At 48.5% G+C, this 25,666-nt stretch overlaps 1 protein-coding gene and 1 pseudogene across 1 annotated transcript in view; both read right to left on the bottom strand.

The window, feature by feature from the left end:
* Positions 1 to 25,666, bottom strand: part of FCSK (fucose kinase) — a 1,017,185-nt gene that overhangs the window by 108,167 nt on the left and 883,352 nt on the right. The window contains exons 12-14 of the mRNA XM_086945277.1: positions 20,752 to 20,853; positions 13,548 to 13,718; positions 9,507 to 9,583 (exon numbers count right to left, since the gene is read on the bottom strand). Coding sequence (XP_086801403.1) covers positions 9,507 to 9,583; positions 13,548 to 13,718; positions 20,752 to 20,853 — 350 coding nt within the window. The remainder of the gene's footprint in view (positions 1 to 9,506; positions 9,584 to 13,547; positions 13,719 to 20,751; positions 20,854 to 25,666) is intronic.
* On the bottom strand, positions 8,041 to 8,325 carry LOC147677629 (transmembrane protein 141 pseudogene; annotated as a pseudogene).

Below are 25,666 nucleotides of genomic sequence, written 5' to 3'. Positions count from 1 at the left end.
TTGTCAACCTCATACCATGAATCCTGACTTTTAGCCGTACCCTACATAACGCTGAACAACCCTCTGCAAGTACATAGTTTCTATTCCTTGTACTATTGGGAAGCTCCCATGCTTCCTACATTCACCACTCAGACAAATACATGCTTGTCCAAGCAATGTTAGCCACCTAGATAGTGCCACCATGAGGAGTGGATGTAGTGAGTTTGCTGCATGAGAATTAGAGGAGGATGTCTAACTCCAGACCGCTGAGCCTCCTCCAGCAGCCAAAGCGGCAACAAAAGCGGAGGTCATCACAGAGGAGGATCCTGGATGCTGACCATGAAGTCACCCCCACTTGCATAGATTCAAGGGCAAAACTGCTGTCTGGACAGCTACGGTTCCTGTGTCTAGAGATGGAAACACACCCTGGGCCAGGCCATAGGCCTCAATGGACCACACCAGCCTCCCACAAGCACCTAACCCATAACTTACCAGACTGTCTTGCTGGTTGCTGTCTGAAGGTCTACTTTTGTAGAGCACCTTTAGCAAAACCTGCCTTAAACTATGAGCAGTGGCGCTCATTCATGCGGCCGCCAGTGCAGAAACCGCCAGCAAACACCCCCCGCTCTTTCATGCAGCTGCCACAGGTGGCAAAAGCACGAGGGCTAGCTACGCCACTGACTATGAGTGGTGCATGCCAAACTCTCTGCCTCCCCATGCAGTTTTGACAAAGGGATGCATGGCCAAATTATACATTTGCTGCCACACCGTTATAGTGAAATTCAATTTGGGACTTTCCCCTGCAGCCATACTCACAGTAAAATTGCATTTAATTTCGATTTAGTTTTCACCATTACTGCAGCCTTAAAGCATTTAAAAGACATTATTCGCCACTAACTTCCCCAAACATCCCTGGTGGATACTCTCCAAGCCACCCTCAAAATCATTTTTTTTTAAAACTTTATTTTCTGTCATTTTGTGCAAAATAAACATACAATAACATCCCCCCATTTGGCATCAAAGCATGACATACGCACATCGACTGACTCATTAAGGCACGGTTTGTCGACCTAAGGCCACATTGAGATACATAGCTACCCAGGACACATTGCAATATAACAGACAGCAGCTAGCATCCTGTGAGCACTGGGCCAGTCTCTACCCTTCACCCCACCGCCGCTGTGTCTCCGGGGGCGTCTCCGGTGTCCTCCTCAGTGCCCAAACCCATCGGTGAGAATAACTCTCCACTCGTCCCTTCTGAATCACTATGGGAAGCGTGCTTCAGGACCCCTATCGTAGCACACATTACTCGCCCTGCCATCAGGTCCTCCTGCAGCCTCTCGTCCCTTCTACAGCTCTGCATATGTGTCTCCTCTGCTAGGGACCATTCTCGCACATCTCCCAGTCACCTGGGAACCTCTGGGGTCCTCTGACCCATCAAGTAATAGCCACCCTACGTCTGGCCAGCACCAGCATCAATTGCATCAATTTATAAGACAATTTCCGTTTTTTTGGGCTAGGTACCAACGCCAACAAGCAGTGTTAAGGTGTCAATGTAATATGGATCCCCGTTGTGGCGAGTATATGTTCCACCACCCCCCCAAAAATTCTGGACCAGTGGGCTGACCCATCCTGTAGAGCCGGGGAAAAAGCCCGGATCATCCACATTCGGTGCATATGTATTCAGAAGGGCAACATCCCTGCCATCCAATTTAGCCCTGAGGAGCAAATATCTGCCCTGAATGTCTGCTTCTACATACTGGACTGCAAACGGGACCGCAGGCGCTACTCAAATCAACACCCCTCTAGCGTATGAAGAGTAAGAAGTAAGAAGAATGGAACACCTGGCCCCGCCATTTCTTACCCAGCTTCTGCGCCCTCTCCTCAGTAAGATGAGTCTCCTGAAGGCATGCAATCGCGACCCTATGCCTACCAAGCCAAGACAGTACTCTGTATCGTTTTGTGCAAGTGGGGATTCCGCAGTTGGGAGCACCCCGCTGACCTCTTCCGCCGTATCGCCCCACTGCATCATGGTCTGTGCAGTTCAAGTATTTTCACGAACAGTTCAAAGTTCAAATTTCCAAAGTATTTCACCTAAATCGGTGCAAGTGAGTACTTGTATTGTGATCATCTCTAGACACGAGCCTAGCTTGTGTTTCGGGATTGATTCCCTCATCAGTAGAGATAGTTTCGGGGTTGCAGAACAAGTCGCCAAACATCCGTCACGGGCCTCGTTGCCCCTCTGGCACGCAGGTGCATCTCCAACAAGCTCGTCAGCTTACATGGCTACCGGGAACCAAGAAAAAGGGGATTCCGGAGTTGGGAGCACACCGCTGACCTCTTCCGCCGTATTGCCCCACTGCATCATGGTCTGTGCAGTTCAAGTATTTTCAAGAACAGTTCAAAGTTCAAATTTCCAAAGTATTTCACCTCAATCGGTGCAAGTGAGTACTTGTATTGTGATCATCTCTAGACACGAGCCTAGCTTGTGTTTCGGGATTGATTCCCTCATCAGTAGAGATAGTTTTGGGGTTGCAGAACAGGTCGCCAAACATCCGTCACGGGCCTCGTTGCCCCTCTGGCGCGCAGGTGCATCTCCAACAAGCTCGTCAGCTTACATGGCTACCGGGAGCCAAGAAAAAGGGGATTCCCTTCCCATGCTGGTGCCAGGACGTGCACAGCTTCCCCATCTGCCACCCTTGCTAAACCTACCCACAGAAAACAAAAATTGCAAACAACCCCCCCCCCCCTCCCCCACCAACCTCGGCTCCCCACAGGGCCGCCCAACAAGACCTAAAAAACGGCACTCCGGCCATAACAATGGAGGAGTCCATCATTCGTCCAACCCCCGAACCCCAACCCGCTCCCCCCACACCCCGAATCTCCGAATCATGTAGAGCTCCCCCATCAACAATAGCCCCTTACTGTCCAACAATGGTTAAGCACCATGTCCAGAGTCCAGCAATCTATGCAGCGCCAGTTCCCCTCCTTACGATAGTCCGTCCGGCACCTGCCCCTGTGCTCCAGCCGTCTCCGGGACCGTTGCACTGGTAGGGGAAACCACCTCTGTAGTGGGCTGCAACGTGTCCGGCACAAAGATCTTCCCAGGAGAGGAAGTTTGAGATGCTGCTGGCAAACGGTCCGACTCCGTCAAATCCATGCGAAGGGATCCATCTTCTCCCACCGTGACTCGGTTGCCCTCCACACTCTCATCCGTACGGGACCCTCGTCATCTTCTCCTGCTACGGCGCCTCTGTGGTCTAGTCCCCAATGTGCTGCGGGCCCCTCCCCATTCTCCAGGAGGGAGGGCATCCCCCCTAATCTCGAGCCACTCCCAAACCTCCGCAGGAGCTCCGAAGAAGTGCGCCTTCCCTTGGGATATAACCTTTAACTTCGCTGGGTAGAGCAGCATATACTATAGATGCATCTCTCTGAGCTTTTGTTTGACTGCCAGAAAGGACTTCTGCTGCTCCTGGACCAATTGTGTATAGTCCGGAAAGATGGACACCCTTGCATTCTCAAACGTGAGGTCCTTAGACTCCCTTGCCGCTCTAAGGATGCAGTCTCTGTCGCGGTAGTTTAAGATTTTGGCAATGAGAGCCCGTGGAGGGACTCCAGGCCTCGGGGGTGGGACCAACGCTCTGTGGGCTCGTTCTATCACAAAGACATCTGACAGACCCCCAGGGCACAGTACCGTACGGATCCAGTATTCAAGGAAGCGTTCCGGGTTGCTCGCCTCCGCCCGTTCAGGAATCTCCAGCACACGTATGATACTGCGGCGCGTTCTTCCTTCCGCATCTTCTGCTCTCCTCTCGAGGGTCTCCGTTGTGGCAGAGAGTTGCGAGACCATTTTTTTGAAGGACGCGACCTCCCCCTGCAGTTGAGTGATATTCCCCTCCGCATCTGTGACCTTATCAGCCACCTTGCGCAGGTCAGTCCGTAGGAGATTCAATTTGATGGACACAGTCTCGATCTGTCGCTCCAAGGCCGAGTGGGACCCCTGTATCACTTAACAATTCCGCACGGGAGGGCTCTTCCGGCGCCGGATCCCCCTTATCCTGTCATGACTGGCGCGTGAGTCTTTGCAAGGGGAGCCTCTGCATAGTGTACTGCCTTATGGTGTTGGGCTGCGCAGCCCTAGGCGTTTTGTCCTTACGCATCATGAATAGCGGCAAAGTCCCTTCCAGGCGTCTCCGACGGTGTGGGAGTACCCACTAGCCCCTCGACTCAAACAGAGCAGCTGGGTGTCCCACACGTACAGGTCGCCAAGCACCATGGCCCACAGTGTCAAGATCTGCCCCCCCCCCCCCTGTCCAAGAACGTTGCAGTCCCAACGCTGGCCGGCGTCTCCCTGGAGAAGTCGTCATGTAGGGGGCGGCCCGCGGGGCCTTGGTCACCGACCCAATCACTCCCTTACACGTGCATACCGACTCCGAGGATAACTATTGGTCTGTGTCTCAGGCTCCAGGGGGCCACAGGAGATGTCTAGGCTTAGTCCCTGGTCCCAGCTCCTGGAGGCTCCGCCTGTGGGATGTCGCAAAATACACCCTCCTTTGTCATGGACAGCACGATTAGGGCCCGGTCCACCGCCATTACCTACTCCACTCTGAGGGGCCCCGGTGTCAGTGGGCCCCCCGGGACCAATCCGCCCGCCCCTTGTGCCACCAGGCCCAGGCCCCGGTCTAAAGTAGGAGGGCCCCATCTGGAGGCGGACAGCCGCTCCCTCCACTCCACCTCAGGCTACTACCCACAAGGGTATTCCATCCGTGCCTCAGTCTGCCTGAAGGCCCCGGCACAACTCCAAAGCTCCAGTCTCTGCGGAGGCCCCGATAGCAGTGCCCCCCCCCCCCCCCCAATCCAGGTCCAGGTCTCTGCCGATCCGCCGGCCTCCGTCACCACCTACACTCAGGGGGGGGCCCCAATGGCAGCGGGCCTCCCGGTCAGACTCCGCCCGCAGTCCTTGATGACAGGCCCAGTCCCAGGCCTCAATTTTGAGCGGCCCCGTCCTGAATCGGGCAGGCCGCCACCTCCACTCCGGTCCAAGCGACACTCAAACAGGGTATTAATTATGGGCCCCAGGCAACCAGAAGGACACAGCACCACTCCGGCGCCCCATTCACTGCGTTAGGCCCCGATGGCAGTGGGCCCCTCCGCACCAGGAAATCTCCGTCACGCAGGCCCAGGTCTCAGCCCCCGGCCATGGGCCCAGGCAGCTCCTCACAGGGCAGTCCGGTACAAGTTCTACGCCACTCCATCTGCCGCCGTCACCTACTTCACCCAGGGGGGGTCCCGATAGCAGAGGGCTTCCCGGCAGAAATCTGCTTGCGGCTCGCGACCCCAGGCCCAGTCCTCAGCCTCAATTAGTAGCGGCTCCGTCCCTAACCGGACCGCCTGCCTCCTCCACTTCGGGCCAGTCGTCTACTAGCCAGGATGTTCCGCTTGTGCCCCTTGCCCCCAGGAGGCCTCAGCAGTACTCCGGTGCCCCAGTTACTGCGGGAGGCCCCGATGGCAGTGGGTCCTCCCGCGTCCGGAGAGCTCCGTCGCTCGGGGCCAGGCCTCAGGTACATGCAGGTCCGGGGCTAGGTAGTCTGGGCCGAGCACTCCGCCGATCCGCCTGCCAGCCATCTCAAAATTGAGCAGGGGAGAGCACAGTGCAGTCAGGGCTCGTGGACACCACGATTACTCGCCGATGGGTGCTGAAAGGATTAGAATTTCAGGATCAATGCGGCGGCCAGCAGGGAGCCTAAGGAGCTCACGTCCTGTCGGCCATGCTGCTTGGCCACGCCCCCATCTGCAAAATCATTTTTAATTTAGTGCAAGCAAAGTTCAAACTTGCCCACAAAGTTGGGTGAAGTTTGGAGACGTCACCCTTTGTAAAGAAAGATAAAGCGTCCTAACTTTCCCTAAGGTTCAACCTGGTGGCCCTCAAGAGCTGGTAGTTTCCGGGAGCAGAATGTTTTAGGTGGGATACGATTCATCGTTGTGTGCTGAGACTGGAAATCCACCACCTCAAGAAAGTGGTGTGAGGTACTTTGCAAACTTTGTATTTTCTAAACTTTTTAAGTTTCGTGAAATGCAAAAAGCTGCGATTCAGTCTGTTGAAAACATTTCTACAGCCAAACTTTAAATCTCATCTGACCGATCTATTTTAAAGTAGAGCTGCTAAAGTGTGCTTTAAGACATATCATTTTTTTAAATCCACACATACCGTAAAACAGAACGACTCCAATAATGAAAAAAACACAAGCATCGAGTGTTTTAAAACCTCTCATACTGTATTCTTTTTCATAAAATCATCAAGGAGAGAATGCATGCCAGCTTCCTTCTTCAATGGTGGGAAATTACTGTGGGCCAATCCCTTCTAAAGACATTTCTGGCACTGTGCATGTACCAGCGGGAGGGAGTTGAAGGCCAAGGGGACGCCATGATGCAAGCCCAGGCTCAGGTGGAAAAAGGGAGAGGAACTGACCCAAATCATGTAGAGCGGAGGAGGCGGATGGCACCTCCCACAGCCAGCAAACCAAGTAACATTCTCTAAGAGGTTTCCCATCCTACCAATGGGATTATACATGGGGACAACAGTGGCTCCAGAGAAGTATAAAACAAGTGCAAGCGATAGACAGAATATGTGGGTGTGACAGAAAGACTCATGTGTTCTACCTTCCATTTTACAAGAAGCTGGCTGTGTATGCCATGAGACTAGGAGAGGAGGTGTGGGGGGTCAAACTTAACATGAAAAGTGGGGTGGTGAGAGAAACTCATAATTTCTACCTTCTGTTGCACAGGAAGATGAGGCAGAAGGCCAACCCATGAAGTGGACTTACCCTGAACTGGATTAAAAACCTTCCCTCAAGTCTTATAAATATATATATGTACAAGAAGTGGAATGGATGACACGCCATTTCTGTACTGCATTTATGAATTTAAATGCTTTAAACAGATTGCAGACAAGTATCTGTTCACTAGATTGAAAAATCCTGGACACACTGTGGCCTCCCATATCCAGGAAGTGGGAAATCCATACGAAGAGGTGGTAACACATGCTGCTGAATTTCAACCCCCATTTTGTGAATACTCGCAAGAAGAGGGGGGTGAAGTGAACATCCAAGAACCTCAGAGTCAACCTGAGGTTCAAGTTCCAGTAGTAGCGCAAAGCCAATTTTTGGCAAACTCCGAATCTGTGGTAGTGAATCAAGAGTAATCACAGCGAATCAGCCTCACATGCAGGTGGTTGATCATGCCAATCCCGGTTAAGGCACGAGTAAAGTGACCAGACATTTATTTTATTTTACAGAGTTTTATATAGCGCAAACTTGACCCGAATCAGGTATCAGAGCGCTTTACATAGCATTACATTAGGATACATGAGGACGCTATGCATATGACAAATCACCAGTCTGCAACAGCAGCATCGACTTTCCCACCTTAATGTGTTATTGTGGCATATACAGCAGGTGTGATTCAGAATGTTAATATAAATACCAAAACACTACCAATGTTGCATTCTTCCCCTTACCTCAAAAAGTCTATGAAACAGAGTTTCAGGTTCAGGGCTGGAGCTGAAATACGGTTCCTATTAATTCCCATTGCATGAGTAGAGCAAGCCTTGGGAACTCCAGGCTGGGCAGGAAGAGATTGTAGGGTCGTGCTTCCAGAAAGAGAGTGATTTGCCTTGTGGGAAGATCAGCAAGGCTGTACCAATGAAGTAAGAAGACTGTAAAGTGACTGCATCTCAGAGAATGCCATTGTGTGTGAGGAGTGTAATGGTGTTTTAGGTGGTACTGTGGAAACCAGTGAGATCATTTAGTGGGCAGCGCAATCCATTTACAGAACACATGAGGGGCAGGCATTTTCCCCATAATCTCTATGCAGCAGGTAAAGCCTGTCCTCTAGGAAGGCTACATACAGCCCTTCCCTTGGTTAACAATGAAGCACAATTATCCATTGTCTCTGGATGACGCCCCAAAGCAGTCTATTTGTAAATCCTGTTTTTCCAAAGGCAGTGGAGCATCCTGGAGTCCATTCCATCACACTGATGTTTAGTCCACACTGCTAGCCTTATCATTCCATCTTGTCACCATACTTGGCGGTCTTCTTTTGAGTTTCTGAGGGTTCTTGCAGATCCAATCTCGAAGTGTTCTCAACAGAGATCAGCACACTCCACTGCAGAGGGTATGGCAACTTCGTGTCGAGTATCTTCTGGAGCACCAGAGCAGCTCCAGTTCCTGATATAAAAGCTCCTGTTCCTTTCATAAAAGCCTGGGACTGGCATATTGCATACTCTGACAGCCCCGTGTGCCTGGCAGCCACGGCAGCGTCCACTTTGGACAGTCCTATGTTAACCATTTCCAGTTAACAAGCAGCAAAGAAAGATAAATAGTTAACTTTCCGGTCCCCGACCATTCATGCTCTCAACATGACCGATGGAGAAAAGAGTGGCCAAGGGATCAAGTGTCTAAAACCAAGACTGTCTGTTGAATGCATACCACAAGCTGTCATTGAAGAGACCGAGTCCAATGGATTGAATGACTGCAAGGACGTACAACCAGGACTCAGAAGATCAAAAAGAGCGAGGGTGCTTTGTAGGAGGAACACTGCCCCCGAGTGAACGTGTTCTGATCACTTATGATCTGGGTGAGCAGAGAACTGTGCCAACTTGGTCTCCGTGACTTGTGTCCACACAGCAGCAGCATTTAATCTTTTGGGTTAATCATCATCATTGTAACGTACTATGCCTATGAATTTAAATTCCGTTGAACTTTGCTGAATTGAACTTTGCATTTATTGAATTACGAAGATTCCCTAGGGCCAAGACTCCAGTAGACGAGTAGGGTTGTCATAGAGAAAAAGATGGTGTATGGCTAGGGATGACTCACAAAGATTACTGTATATAAAGCTAGTTTCATTGTGGAATATCTATAAGTTCTGCTATTAGCACAAGTAGAACGTTACATAATTTATATGACTGTTTGCTGCTATTCGATTCAAAGGTCTGACTGTAGAGATTATGGATATGTTTACTAAAGATCAGAGTAGGTTAGTTGTAGCTGGATTGTTTATAATTGTTATTATGCTTATGGCTGCATTACGGTTTTACATAAAGATACTTAGGAGGTAGACTTTTCTACTAACGTTGTTTTCTAATTTGCTGTACGAGTATACATGTACGATGAAAGTAAAGGACTGCTATGTATGCGCCCATTTACCTGCTTCAGTAGCTGTGGGAGTTACATATCACCACATTCCTCTTTAACACTTGAAGTATTTTATTTAGTCTCTATATAGACAGGTACACTTGGAGTATTACTCAAATTATGATTCAATACTTTCTGAAGTTCCTCTCAATAATTTGAGGCCTTGTGGGACACTGCTTAAAATAAATGGGTTCCAAGTCTAGGACTGAAGTCCTGCCACTATCTTTCATGATCTGACATTACACATTCATTCCTTATGAACTACAGGCCATATAAGAGGCAAATCATTTGATTTGCTACATTTGAAAACATTTGTGAGAGGTCATTACTCACCATATTCCAGTTCTCTGGAAAAAGTCTGCCCAGGGCCTATTCAGGTAGGTTCCAGTTCCTTTCTCCGAAGCAGAGCCCTTTTGAAGAAAACACAATAAACACAACAGCAGCGATTATCAATTAGTGTACAACACAAGTACAGGTAAATCCTTCTGCAAACAAAATTTTTAGCAATAAATAGGAATTGATTGACCCAATATCCAATTTACTTGAGAAAGAGATTGAAACATTAGCATGAAACAAGAGACTTACATACCAAGCTCCTGATAGCAGGAGAGGCTGGGGGTTGCGTTACAAAGGCGACAAGGCCTTTGAAGCCCCCCTGCCACAGCTGTCTCTTCCTGACCTAGGACAGGTGTGACCCCCTCTGCCCAGGAAAGGCTTTGTTTCTAGGCTCAGGAAGCCATGGCTCCAACCCCAGGGTTCCAGAAACTTGTCTCGTGGTGGCAGACTTGTGTTTATCAGTTAGGAAACCCACCAGAGGCTGGTCGTTTTTCAGGAGGGCATCTCTAAGGGGCCCACTGAGTGCATTGTATAATAAATACAAATACACTGGCATCAGTGTGGGTTTATTTATTTTTTTGATAATCAAGTTTATTGAAATTTTAAAGCACAAATTCATAAAGTCATCACATTCAATCAGAGAATCATACAGTACATACATGCATAGAGCGACAAAGATCGGCGAATCAAATCACAGGGTAAATTCATACAGAGGGTTAACCCAGAAGACAAGCAGTCCGTATCCACTCCTCAAGAGCACAGGTTGAACCATTTGCCCCATATCTTTTGAAAAAGTTCAAAGCAGCTCCGGACTTCGAAGAGGGGCTCCTCCTCAGTCCCACACCAGTCCAACCCCGCCTCCACCTCCGCACAGTGGGGGGCTTGGCCTGGGACCAGACCGCCGATATGTCCAGCTTTGCCACTGCCACTGCTGTCCCGAGGAAACGCTTGTCAGCCCGAGAGTCGTCTAGGTCATCGAACACACCTAAAATCAGGCGCAAAGGGTCATGGGGAATGGTCCCAGTCTGGGTTTATTATGCTGAGAAGTTTGCTACCAAAATTCCCGGAATTCAGTATAGCCATTATGGTGCTATGAAGGTTGTAATGACAAACTCCCAGACCATATACTCTTTTATGGCTTTAATGCACTTACAATGTCTAAGAGTGGACTTAGACACTGTAGGGGTACAGTGCTCATGCAACCAGTGGTGAGTGCACCCAGCCAGAGGGGTGTCTTACCTATACCATAGGCAGTGGGTTGCAGGCATGGCACACAGGTATATGTGCCATGTCGACTCTTCACTTTTCTCTGCATCAAAACACGCAGCCTGCAATGGCAGTGTGTGGGTGTTCAGGTACAGGACCTCTAAGGGAGGCACAATATGTGCTGCAGCCCTTAGAGGCCTTCCCTGGTCGCAGTGCCCTTGGTACCCGTGGTACTTTTTACACAGGACTTATATGTGACCAGAGAGGTGCCAATTGGGGGTACAAAAGTACAGTTTTGGGAAAGAAGACAGGTCTTGGGAACCTGATTGGCAGGGACCCAGGACACATCAAGTCAAAGTGCATCAGAAATCTGTCAAAAAAGTGTGTGTGGGTGTGGGGGTTACTGCAACAGAAACCCAGCTTCCCAAACTGTTTCCTAAGTGCCAAGAAATGGACATAATTGAATCTCTGAAGCCAACATCCCCCTCCTGGTGCAGTCAATTTCTTCCCATTCCTACAAGCACTAGTCTTTGGTCTTACAGCAAGATGGGACAAGCTGATCCTGAAACCTTTTAACCTTAACACTGGTATGTACCTCTCCTACTCACGGTAGTAACGAGCAGAGCCTAGGATAGCCCCAGTTAAGTCAACAGGCCAGGCAATTAATCTGCTTCTTACTCCTTTCTCCAAACCTTCAATCCCTAGGCAGGATGCATAGGTCCTAACAATTTACAGTAAAAGAGCTTCACAATGAGCAACTACTCCATTATTAAAATCACGTACTTTTAATTAGGTTAGCCTCAAGGAGATCAGGTGCCTAGGCCAAGCATAATAAGGACTTTCCATTTGTGAAACCTCAACTTGAATGCGCGTGCGGGGGCAGGGGGGAGAATGAAGAAGCTGCAGATGTCCACCATGACAGTAGCCATTTTACCTTGTTTCCACAAGTGTTTGGTCAGGTTTTAGGCTGCTGAACCGGTGATGAAGGAGCAGCTCAAAATGAAACTTTATCAGTCAAACATCTTCGACTTGCAGGATTAAACTGAGGTTTGCACTTGTATTTGGCCTGAAGGCAAGTTGGGCAAAGGCACAGATTGGGAGTGCTCCCACAGGACCACAGTGCATGTATTTTCATCTTATAAGCATCGATATACAAAACCATGAGGCCCAATGAAGTAGAATTCTTGATGGGAAAATACTAATTACTGTCCCTGACTAAAAATGTGTTTAGATGAGATTTGGATTGTACCCAGACTAAGTAATCCATATTGCATAGCTCTAAGAAGTTTAGACAGAATCAATAGCTAACGATTGGCTTCTGGTGGAATAGCACTGACCTGCAAAGGCATTTCTGAAAAGGACAACAAAGAAGTTAAGTACAAAAAAGTTGTAGTGAGTATCTGAAGGGCAGCAGTTTTAAAATACTATTTGGGTCTGCTGAAGCAAACAGCAGTCAGAATAAGCAAATTCATAAACATATAAGTGTGAAAGGCTAAGAAGGGAATAGATATGAGTGTGCAAAATGTGCATTTACAGACAAGTTTAGTTTAATAGTTTATAAAGCGCTCACCTCACCCTGGGGCATCGCGGCGCTATCCAGAAAAAGACAACCAACCTAAAGGGGGTGATACGAGAAGTGCTCCAAGTGTAAAATAAATAGGCTTTCAACTGTTTCCTAAAACCGTTGTAGCTAGTTGTTACCACAACAAGGACCACCGAATGGGCTTGGTGCTTTATTTGAGCATCATTTCAGAGAACAGAGACGACTCAGATTCAAGACATCTGAAATACTAAAGAATGCATGAGACTCTTTTGTTTGAAAATGTTGTTTGTTTCTCATCTATAACACTGTGTAGGGTAAGCAATGGGAGATAATGCTGCCTTCCAGCACCAGGGCTGGAAAGGGGACTATAAGCAGTGTTAGGCTGGCCCCATGTAATACGCGGGTAGGGGTCCGTTAGGTTTCAGGGTGACCATGAACTGTGGTTTTCAGCAGGACGCGAGCATGGTGCAACACAGCAAGATGTGCTGCAGAATAGTTTGATTTAGCATGTTGCAGAGTGCTCTGGCTTGCACTGTGGTTATGCCTGATATGCTGCCTTTGGGGTGTACTGCATAATGATGAGTGACATGATACAAACTGAGAAAAACTGCACACTGATGGGAAAGGGGGCACAGCTCCATGTCTCAAGACACTGAACAGCCCTTTATTCCCAGGCTCGTTTCGTATAATTTACTCGCAGCTTAAAACTTTCAAACCTGTAGTTTTTACTTGCGCTGGGTGCCCCCTTGGTTGGACAAAGCTATACTTCTCTACTGACCCTTAATGTGTACACAACACCTGTCAGAAGCTGCCTTTACTTATTCAGGGTAGGTGTTGATGGTTTTAAACCAATCCATTGCTATGATACTCAGCCTGGAAAGATACATTTTGAACCAGACCTCTGGTAAACGACTTTGCTAGAATGTAGTCCCTTTTTCAGCTCAGCTATTTTAAAAGACTTTGCTGGAAGATGATAAAAAGCGTAGTCTCTTTATCTCAGCACCTATGGACATTGAGTTCATGCTACACTTAAAGGTGTTGCTAGAGAAATACGCATTTAAAGGAGGGGAGATTTAAAGTTTTGTTGGTGTTGTAGATGCGCTCCATGAGAAGGAGCAGTTCTTTGGGTAAAGACTGAGAACCATCCAGACATTACTAATCTGTGTTTTCCAGTATACATTACAGTTTGATCTGTCATGGACCAGTTCGCCTTGTCCTTGCGTGTCCTGACAGTCCTGCTCATCCTAGTTATACACTCTGCAGACCCCAACACAGACAATAACAATCACCTGTAAGTAATCCTGGCTTCCTAGGATGGTGAAGACAGTGATGGACTCGTCTCTTAGTCTGATGCTGTGTCCTTGAATGATGACATCACTAAGCGGGCAGCCTTGGAGTGCGAGCGATGATGTCACATCGAGGCCTGTGAGAAGGCAGCCAGAGCCCACCTGCAAGGGACCCTGCAAAAGAAGAAATGAAAGAATCAAAGCACTTTTGATGAAGAGAAAAACAGTCAGTTCAGCTGATGACCTCTAGTGGTTCTGCCAGCATGTAAAATCTACTATTCCATTCCAGCAAATCTGCCAGTTCCTGTAAGAAAACTCTTCCACTATAGATGGGTAACCCCACATAGGAAGTGCTATATAAATGTTGCAATATAATACAATACACATATCCAAAACACATCTATTCCCCATGGTAATCGCCTGAAAGCTCACACTCCCCTTGGTCACTTCCGGTTCTTCCGATCACATCAGCGCCAGGATGCCTGCAATGGTGACAGTGCGCTTAAAAAGTACTTAAAATAAATAAATAAATAAAACTCTGCCAGCGCAGAGCCATAGCTCTGCCAGCACAGACCCACATCTCTGCCAGCGCAGCCCACATCTCTGCCAGCGCAGCCCACATCTCTGCCAGCGCAGACCCACAACTCTGCCAGCGCAGACCCACAACTATGCCAGCGCAGACCCACAACTCTGCCAGCGCAGACCCACAACTCTGCCAGCACAGACACAACTCTGCCAGTGCAGAGACACAACTCTGCCAGCGCAGACCTACAACTATGCCAGCGCAGACCTACAACTATGCCAGCATAGACCCACAACTCTGCCAGCCCAGACCCACAACTCTGCCAGCGCAGACACAACTCTGCCAGCGCAGAGACACAACTCTGCCAGCGCAGACCTACAACTATGCCAGCATAGACCCACAACTCTGCCAGCGCAGACCCACAACTCTTGCCAGCGCAGAGCAACAACTCTGCCAACACAGAGACACACCTCTGCCAGCACAGAGACACACCTCTGCCAGCACAGACACACCTCTGCCAGCGCAGAGACACACCTCTCCCAGCGCAGACCCACAATTCTCCCAGCGCAGAACCACAATTCTGCCAGCGCAGAGCCACAATTCTGCCAGTGTAGAGCCACAACTCTGCCAGCACAGACCAGCATTGCCTGACAATTTTCCGAGAAAAGCCTGGTCAGCTACTACCAACTGCCACAGTACATCATGAATCACAGCTGGTCCATGAAAAAAGGCTTCTCTTTGCTGCCCGATTTATGGAGAGGTACAAAAGGGGTTGGTAATGGACAGAGCATCTGAACCAATCAAACACTCACACCCAGTCAAAAGATCTGGGTTTAATCCATCACCGTTCTTTAGCCCACTCTGCCACCCCAGTTGAGACATGGCTATATGCAAATCAGTCTCTGTTGGAACACTCTGAAGGGGATGTCTGTATGCTGCAGAAAACCCACCTGCTGTCTAGGGACAAGGCACTACGAAGAAAAATGGGGTGGCCATTCTACTAGGGGCAAAAATCGAAAGGAAGGTCCTCTCTACTCTATACGAGGTGAAGGATAGTGTTAGGAATTCAAGGCTCGGGCGCACTGGAAGACCTTGACATGTGTTCTTATCCTCAGGTTCCCCTTATGTCCTTACACACGATCCCTACAGCAGAAGTACCACAGCAGACAGAGAATTTTAGATGCTCCCTTGTGCACGTAAAGAGGCGCGTCGCAACGTAGCCATTGCTTGGCTTACTGTTCCGGTACCACGCCCCTTCCTACTTCCTGGTTACAAGAGGAGCTCTTCCTCAGCAGTCGCGGTTTCGTTCCTGGCGTTTCTCTGTTTCTGGACGTTAAAACCTTTCGGTAGTGTTCTACCATCCTTCTTGATAACGGGTGTTTCCCCGTCTCTTTCCAGTTCCTCCAGTCCAGTGAGCGTCACTCTGTGCTGGTCGGACTCTGGTGCCCCGCCCTGCAATCTCTAAACCATTTTGAGGGAGTTTTTCCCCTGCCCGGAAATTGAGCACTGTACCTCCTTACCTAGAGCTTGGAGGACGTTCTTCCAGGCAGTGTTTCCTGAACTTCCTTTTTCCTGTACGGAGCCCCTGTTCTCAGACAATCTGTCTGGGCTTATTCATTCCTGTTTTCCTTCTGAGAGAGAGCGCTCCGCTCGGAATAGTTTCCCGGGCCGGGTGTCTCTCCTCATGAGAGTGTAGCTGCTCCGCTCTTTGTCCCCCCGTAGGAGCCGGCCAGTGCACCTCAAGTCCTTCCCCCTTTTTTATATTTTTCTGGTGTGTATGGTGAGTGTGTGTCCTTTCACGAGTTCTGCTCTTTCCAGCCTGGTATCATGTTCCTCAGGCCATATTCTTCAGCAAGAACTCACCTTAAGACAACCCGTGGACTTCACTGGGGTAAGTGACCTTTGTGGTATAAGAACGCATGTCAATGTTTTGATAGATCACTCTTTTAAATAGTGTTTAGTATATTAGTGCATGTCCTGTTTTCTTACAGCCCGGACTACACCAACCAGAACTACACCTGCCCTGTTACCTAACCCCTCGTATGGGGAGAGTGGTGGACACTCCTTGGGTTTTTCCCCCATACTTTTAGGGAACAGTTGTCAGGAGTGTGTTCACTATCACATTCTTGTTTCTGTCTTCTGGAGGTGTTGGGGATTCTTCTTAGTTCCTGTGGAAACTGGCTTGTATCCTTTGATCCTTGACAGATAGGGTTCTGGCACTTAGGCATGAATGGGGTTCCACCCTTTTCACACTGATTAATATCTATTCACCAAACACACACCAAGAGCTCTTTTTTATTAGACACGTCTCTGGGTGCCTGGCATCGCAGCTGCGATCCTGGTGGGATGTGAACTTAATTTGGTTATGGACAACGTCAAGGACCGCTCCTGTCAGAGTCTTGCGCACATAGGGGCGCTCTACCCGGATGGTATGCAATGGCTCACAGATAATGGGCTACACAACATTTGGTGGCAATGCCATCCCGAACGCCGGGACTACACCCACTACTCTGCTTCCCATAAATCTTACGCGCAACTTGACCACTTCTTAGTCTCTACTGCTTTGTTGCCAAAGGGTACGGGAAGCCACTTTAGAGCTGTGATCCCTGTCGGATCACACATTGATCACAATCACACTTCAGCCAGATGCGAACACCCAAGTACATATGCGGTGGCACTTGCGGGAGAGTCTGTTACAATCTCCTAGCATAGTTCAGGGACTACGCACAAAGATAACAGATTACCTACAACACAATGACAACGGGGATACAGGTCTTTCAGCGATTTGAGAGGCGCTTAAATTGGTGGTAAGAGGGGAACTTCTAGCAGTCTCCCCTGCGGAGAACAGGAAGAAACGTGAAATACGGAAGAGCTTTGAGCAGGAGGTGAGTGAGCTAGAGGCCATACATAAGTGCACCGGTCCCCCGAGGATGTGGAGAGACTTAGAGAAGCAAAGGCTCCTCCTAAAGCGCCTTGATCTCGACAGGGCGGATTACGCGTTACTCCGTCTGCACCACAAGTTCTATTTAAGCAGTGACAAATACGGAAGGCTGCTTGCAAAGAGACTCCATGCAAAAACCATTGGCGGCGGCTATACCCTCAATCAAGAAACCCTCTGGGGAAGAAGTTCGCTCAGACTTTCAGACTGCCGATACCTTCAAGCAGTCCTACCAGTCTTTATATGCGGAAGATATCGCAGGGCAGCAGGATGGGTGCTCGTACCTAGAGGCGAGCAAATTCACTTGGCTACCTGAAGCGCAGGCATCTCAGCTCGAAGAGCCCATACGTCGGGAGGAAGTCGTATCAGCCATTGCTAGGCTGAAATTGTACAAGGCTCCTAGCCAGATGGGTTTTCCGCCCTGTTCTATAAAAGCTTTTGCACGGAGATAGCACCATTGCTTAAGCGGCTTTTCAACTCCAGGAGGGTGGCTTGATCTCTGACTCCATGGGTGAAGCGGCAATTTCGGTAATTCTCAAACCTCACAAAGATCCTAGCCTATGCGCCTCCTACCACCCCATCTTGCTGCTTAACCTAGACGCAAAAAACGTCACCGGTATACTAGCCGCCCATTTGAACCAGTTTATGGCGGGCCTGATTGACCAGGACCAGGCGGGGTTCATCCCCACACGCCAGTGAGGCGAAAACACAAAACGGCTATTGCACCTCATGGATAGCATCCATAGATCCCGTAGGGAAGCTCTATTTCTGTCAGTGGATGCAGAGAAAGCATTCAATAGGGTTCGGTGGAGTTACCTATTCGCCACCCTGCGAGGCTTTGGCTTCGGAGAGCGCTTTCTCAAATGGATCCGAAGTATCTATCAGTCACCTCGGGCATGTATCAGAGTAAATGGGATGTCTTCAACATCTTTTTCGATTGCGAGGGGCACAAGGTAAGGGTGCCTGCTTTCTCCCCTCCTTTTTGCTCTCTATATGGAGCCCTTTGCGTAATGGATCCATGACCATCCGCAAATAAAAGGACTTCGATTTGGTGGTGATACCCACAAGATAAGCCGCTATGCAGATGACGTGATTTTGTAGCTCTCAGAGCATCTCCAGTCTTTGACCGCCCTCTTATTAGAGTTGGAGACCTTCGGAGGGGTCCCAGGCTTTAAGGTAAACCTAAGCAAATCCCAGGGTCTTAACCTTTCATCCCCCCAAGCACAAGTGTAACTTCTGCGTGAGAGGTTCCCATTGCATTTGGCCACACAGCCAATACCCTACTTGGGCATTCTTCATGCTCCCACGCTGTCGCAGACGTTGGGGTTGAACTACTCAGCATTGGTGGATCAAACGACGATGGCTCTAGACGGGTGGTCGAAGCTTAAACTGGCTTGGTTCGGGCGCATCGCAGCAGTGAAAATGATGGTACTGCCGAGGATTCTCTATACCTTCCAGACTCTACCCTTGGTTCCTCCCCCGAAAGCAATGCGTGATCTGCAGCTGGCGATCAAATATATTTATCTGGGATGGGAAGAAGGCATAACTACCCATGTCCCAAATGACGCAGCCCAAACAAGAGGGTGGGGTGGGCCTCCCACTGGTGCATAGATATCTTCAGGCCTCACACCTCCGATATATTGTGGAGTGGAATCGCAAGCTCTCCGAAAAACACTGGACCATTATGAACCAGGCAGTGACTGGTGCAAATATAAGGAGGGAGGCCTGGCTACCGCGTGAAATGAGGGCCTGGGGTCTCTACTCCTCACCAATTAGGGCAGCGATGCTAAAAGTTTGGGATGCCTTAGCGCTACAAAGGGACGTAACGACATTTCCCACACCGCAAACCCCAATAGTGGATAACCTGGACTTTCCACCAGGCTGTAAATCAGAAATCTTCCAGAAATGGAGGGAAATTGGCTGCAAACGGGTCGGCTCGCTGTTTGATGAGGCTGGCATAATTCCCTTTTCACAACTGCGTGTAGATTACAATTTACCCAAGCATGATGAATTTCCTTATCTCCAAATGCGGCACTGGGTCACCTCACCGTCCTACCTGTCGCAGGCCTCACGACGGCTAACCCCGTTTGAGAAATGGCTAATAAGCAAAAAAGACGATAAACACTTGATATCATAACTGTACACAATGCTGGCTGCGGGACAGAAAGAGGGTCGCACTAAGGTTCAGTTACGCTGGGAGGAAGAGTTGGGAAGGGCCCTATCGGACAAGGAATGGGAAAACATTTACTATAGAAAACACTACACAGCCCATAATATTGAAGGATCAGAGTCAGCTTACAAGGTCTCCTCCTATTGGTACCTCACACTGGCTTGCATGCACAGGTGGGACAAAAACCACATGGAGAATTGTTGGAGAAGCTGCTGGCTTGCTGGCTAGCTGGTGCATTTAGTATGGCACTGCCAGCGACTGAGGCACTTCTGGGAGGGTAGTACTACATGACATAGACACAGCTCTTGAGATGGAGATCCCACGTTTTCCTGCATACACGCCACTAGGGCGCTCTAACGATCTGACTTTTCCTCTGCGCTCACTGAGGGGCAGGCAAATAGCGTTGGCATTACAGGCAGCACGGCAGGCGATAATGGTGCACTGGGGTTCGACGACCGTACTGGACCACACAGCTTGGCTTCATGGACTGTGGCTGACTCTGGCTATGGAACGCCTTTCGCCGGTCCAAGACCATAAGGGCGAAACTTACACAGACCTATGGGCCTCTTTCATACAATTGTTATCTAAAGAATTCAGGGAGGTGACATGCCCCAAGAATCTCCAAATACTGCATTTGATCCCTGAGGCGGAGGAGGTGAGGGTGCCCCATAGGCAATGAGACAGAGCCTAGGCAGCGCTGGATAGCTGGGAGTAAACAATATTGCAAAGACCATGCTCATTATCGGTGCAGGATCCCCTTTCTTTTTCTTTAGTTTCTTAGGGTAGGAGGAGTCTGTTTTCCCATCTTGTGTTTCTACTGTCGGTTTTTTTTGTAAATAGTTATACTTATGCAATCCAGATAACGCTGCCAGCCTCCAGGTTGTAGGCATTGAAGCTGTGTATTTTGGATTCACATACAAACTCCGCACTGCCGGCCAAAGTTGGTGTAGGCACACAGCTGTGTACCGCTGCAGGATTGTCTTTCAAAACGAATAAAAAGATGTGTTCCATAAAAGAATGATGCAGTCTGACATTTTACATCTGTCTTTGAATCACTGGCCAATGTGACAAGTTAAACACAAAAGTTAAAGCCATCTTTTTGTATTACTATCACTTTCGCGCCCCACCCACAGTTTGGGAAACAATGCCCTGGATCAATGATGTCAAAGTGTGTGTCTTGTCCAATGATAATCAACCTTAGGGCAAAGTGGTTTGTAAAAGCCATCAGCACTTTTTACCATGTTACATATCATGCATTTGTTTTATCTGACACATGTATTGAAACTTAAAGGTATTTGGAAAGCAGAACTACATAATTATCCTGTACGTGAGGGTAAACTACTCATTTCCCAGCCTTCTCTCTGGATGAAATGTGTAATGCACGTGGCTAATGTAATCTTCACAAATTAAGGCATCTAAATCCTTAACAGTTATGACACATGTCTAGTAAAATATGGGTTCTGATGATGGTGGTATCCCAGTCCGAACAGGTTGACTAGACGGTCAGTCCGCCCCAATCACTTTATCTTTATACGTTATGGCCTTGCTTTCTACTAATGCGGTTCTGCTGGTTTACCTGCAGGTGGCAGTGTTGCACCACGCTGTTGCTTCCCACTGTGACGGTCCCTTCCAAGACGCTGTTGGTGATGGAGCAGCCGTCTGACAGAACCTGTGGATGCTAAGCACGAGAGGAGAGAAAAAGACATGGCACTGGTCATTCCCGCACTACCTTTAGCTGCGCACAACCTGACACAGGAGCTTTGCAGTAACTCGATAGGACACTGGGCATCAGCACGTGGGCACAGACACTGACTTCGCGAGGAAGCAGTGCGTTTTAGTTTGAAGCTTACCAGATACCGCCTGGTTTCAAAGACATATTGGGGAAATGCTGAAAGCTTACCTAGGAATGCATTCTGCCCGCTGCTTACCATTGGCGTTGTGTTTTGTCACTCAGATTTATTTGATTGCTTTCTATTTGCTGGCTTCGTTTGTTTTAGCTTGGCCAGCATGTCTTTTTCCCTATCCTACTATTCTTCAATGCGTAATTTCCGGGAACTCTTTTCTTTCTCATGATGAAGCACTCTGTGAGAGGACATGTGGTTTCCAGTTGTCTCCCACATGTACTTCTCACCCCCACCAAACATCCTACAAGTTCCTCTCCTGCACCAGTGTGTTTCTCCACACTGCGCCTGTCTTTCCCCCCACCATTTCTATGTAGCTCTTTTCATCTGTTTGCTCCCATCACCAGCGCCCTCCGTGTCGCTTCTGCCACCCATGTATCTATTTTGCTCCAACCCCTCCCTTTTCCCTGTTTTGCTTCTGTCCTCCACCTGCACCCCCATGTTTCTTACATCCCCTGTAGCTTTCCCACCTACTTAAAAATGCTTTCACAAGTTTTATTTTATTATTAGTTACCAGTGCAACACACAGATTAGTAATTAAAAAGGATGTCCGAGTCATTTTTGAGGCGTGAGCACCCTCAAAGTAACACAGCCAGCTGCGTCAAATGTTTTTTTTTGTTTGTTATTCTTTAGTCATGCTAACAGCACCGGGCATGCTGTGCAGCATGGCTAAAGACCATTGGCAAAGCCAATAGATCCCAGAGGCTAGATATGTTGTATTTACCAACAATGTTTTTTATAGATTGGGACACTGCTTAACATTGATTGAGTAACGGGAAGAAATAGGTATAGAATGCGACTGTAACAAGTGACAGACGCACCCACTTTACACAATTTCCTGTCTGTTCTTGTCTCACTGGTTGGCTCCCAGATTGTCATATGCGTGCTTACTTGGCACTACCCAGTGGCGGCTCTTCCGCCAAGGTGGGGGAGCATCGTCCCTCTGCCAGAGAAGCAAAGAAAGGAAAAAATAAAATGAGGATGGAATGTTATTTATCATTTTATGTTTTCCTCCACCTGTGGCAGTGCGTGAGGGGGCAGAAACTTGTAAGCAATGACTGCTTGGTCAAACAGTCATTCTCACACCCAAGTTCTCCATGCAAGCTGCATTGCAGCCTGCACGGAGAACATGCCCACCTGTACAGCCTCAGGCTGACCGCCGTGTCATGGCACTCAGACCAATCACAACTCTCCATTGGAGCATTGTGATTGGCTTAGGGGTGGGAGCTTGGCTGCCTGCCTGCTTGTTGTTCCGACCTGGAGTCGGACACTGCAGCAGGAGAGGAGATGCGGGGACCTGGCGGCGGCAATGCAAGATTATTTTTTTTTAAAGCATCATCTGAGCCCCCCCGTGCCTGTGACTCGGCTCGCAAGCCGTGCCGGCCGCCCCTGGCACTGCTGTCCATCCACTTCTGCCCAGGGTCTTTTTAAGTCTTGTCTGCAGGCAGCACGCAGGTGCTGTCGCCTGGCAATGATTTATTGTGTATAACAGAATTCTCTAAAAAGGGGCTTTTTAGCCTCCTCATTACTTGCCATTCTTTGCATCATTATCACTCTTCTTTTTGCTACCTTCTAATTCAGCAGCGCGTCCTAGATTCCCCTTCCTGCGTCACTTCCATTTCTTTGGGTGGCGCATAAACCAAGTACACATTGATTTAGCTTAATTAGTGTCCACCCATGCTCGCACTGTGATTGAGGTACTATTTGTTCTTTTTTTGTGTGTGCATTTTATATTGTGCAACTCTGTGGTCCAATCTGCCTGATTCAAACCAAAACTTTGAAAAGCCAAATAGTAGAGCTGTTTGGCTTTGTCAAAGTATTCTTTGCCATGTGGACAGTTGCTGTGCAGCATGGTTGGATGTAAAAAAAAGCTGCTTTAAAGCGGCCAGCATTGAGCAAATGATTGCACTTTTTAGGTCTCGTCCTATTAATTGCGCAAGCGATAATAGGACGAGAGTATAGAGGCTCATCCAAGCTCTGAAACCATCGTGGATTACGTTGAGTGCATGTGCACATGCATGCGCTTTTTACCATTTTCTCCCTGAGCCGCCTGCCTCCGAGAGCTTCACTTCAAAGGGATCCGCTCCCCCGCCCCCTGCTTCACACTTCTCACGGCCGGCAGGCCGTGTCTCGCATTTCTCCTCCCCCCTAATTATTCACCCCTGCTGTTGCTGCCCACGGCCTCCCCACAGCAATGCCAAGAGCTTGTTTGTTCATTAAAGGGATAGCGTTTCTCCTCCTGGAGGCACGGCATGCGCTTTACAGGCCGTCTCGCGCACAATAGACAAGGGCGCCGCTCCATGTTTCCGTAGGGTGCTGCTTTGATGTGTTTTTTGTATTTTAATTTAATTACCATGGCGTTTCCCCTACTGCAGGCACAGCGTGAGGTTTGCAGGCCATCACACGCACAATAGACATGGTCGCCGCTCCGTGTTTTAGTACGGTGCCTGCTTTGATGTGTTTTTTGTATTTCAATTTAATTACTATGGCGTTTTTCCTCCTGCAGGCACAGCATGAGGTTTACAGGCCATCACGCGTACAATAGACATGGGCACCGCTGCGTGTTTCAGTACAGGGCCTGCTTTGATGGGTTTTTTGTATTTTAATTTAATTACTATGGCGGCCTGTATGTATTCACGTACATAACGCACTTACATGCATTTTTAAAACATGTAGGGAATGCTCAGAGCACACGCTTCGTGGGATGTTATTTTTAATTAATTCAACTTTCACACGCTTCATGCAATATTACTTGTATCAGCGCAGCGCCCGACGTTACAGGGAGGGGTGTTTTCAACGTTGCTCTAGCGAGCAGTCTGTGCAATTGAATACGGTTTGGTGCTCAAAACAAATGCGTTTCAGCCCCTTGTTTAACAAAAGTGGACATACATACATATTTTATCAGCGCGGCGCCCGTTTCATGAGTGCAGCGCTGGTTTTGCTTTCACTGTTGTCTTTTCCAGGGTCCTCAACCCCCTCCTTCCCAATCAGTGAAATGTCTCCATCCGCAACTGCCTCACAGCAGAGCCGGCAGGCAGACCAGAGGGAGGGCTGTGCTGCTGCCTCAAAGCAGGGGGCACTGCAGTGTGTGCCCGCATCTCACAGCTGCCCCGGACGTGGACTTGCACTGGTCTCTGGGGAAAACTGGAGGTATGAGCTCTATCAGCACGGCGCCCGTATACTTTCATTATTTTGTCTCTTTCCTCGCTCCTGCACCCCACTCTCTCTGCTCTCCCTCCCTTCTCCCATCCAGCTTGTTTTAATTACCTCACTAAGGATGCACTAAACCCTCCTCTTGTCTGGCCAAGAAACATATGCACAACTGGCCTGGGGCATAAGCTTTTGTTAGCATTTATCACGGACCAATCAGGCGAAAGACAAGCTGCATGTTCTTCCGTCAGCGTGCCTTAATTTTAGGTGTCCATAAATGTATCATGGAATTGTTGTATCCTGGCCCTGCTCCTCCCTTCCTATGAGACCCTACTCCTCCTCACACAACTATCTGATCTTCCTCGCTCCTTAGAAGGCCATGCTCCTCCTCAAACAACTGTGTGATCTTCCTCACTCCCTAAAATGCCTGGCTTCTCCTCAAACAACTTTGTGATCTTCCTCACTCCCTATGAGGCCCTGCTCCTCCTCAAACAACTGTGTGATCCTCCTCAAACAACTTTGTGATCTTTCTAACTCCCTGCGAGTCCCATCTCCTCCTCACACAGCCATGTGCTCTCCCTTACACCCATAAGTCCCTGCTCCTCCAGACACAACTGTGCAATGTGTCTCAGATCTATGTGCCTTGAACCCTGCAAGAACAAGCATTTGCAATGCAATAGATCTTACATTTTTGAAACTTTGACCTATTGGTATTATAAATGACAATGCCTTTTATTATTGACGTTTTTTTAAACACATAAATAAAAGGCATTATCATTTACAATGCCAATAGCTCAAAATCTCGCAATTGCGAGACCTATTGCATTCCAAATGCTTGTGTCATCTGTTACCCATTTTGGTCTAACCTTTGAGCCTGCTAAAACTGCTCAGTTGATTTTCTTCTAAACAAAAATAAAAAAATACACTCACACCACACGCACACTTTTCTGGTCAGAAAGATGCGTTCTGGACTTTTTGCTTCCATCCACCAGGGCACACAGAATCGGGTCGGCTCACATTTACCCATTGTCTCCCTTCACTTTGATAGCACAAAGCCTGTGTGCGTTTTCAGTCACCTAAAAACTGTGTTGCATGACGAATTTGCTTTAAAATGTACCTTTTAATGTATTAATTTGTGTTCCTTTCATAAATAATACTAAGATGCATTACTCAACTGAAAGGTTTGTTGTTTAAAAAAACAGCACTCACGTAACTGCTGCATCCGTATATCATTTTTAACGTAAACATTTTGATGCAAACATGTGGCAACCACGTTTAGTACCCCCCTTTATGACACATTCACCCTCTCTGTCTATCGCCCTCTCTCTCTATCGCCCTCTCTCTATCTATCGCCCTCTCTCTCTCTCTCTCTCTATCGCCCCCTCTCTCTCTCTCTCTATCGCCCTCTCTCTCTCTCTATCGCCCTCTCTCTCTCTATCG

This window comes from Lissotriton vulgaris, chromosome 12 (genome assembly GCF_964263255.1).
Source record: "Lissotriton vulgaris chromosome 12, aLisVul1.2, whole genome shotgun sequence".
Taxonomy (NCBI): domain Eukaryota; kingdom Metazoa; phylum Chordata; class Amphibia; order Caudata; family Salamandridae; genus Lissotriton; species Lissotriton vulgaris.
This window is presented reverse-complemented; position numbering and strand designations above follow the sequence as displayed.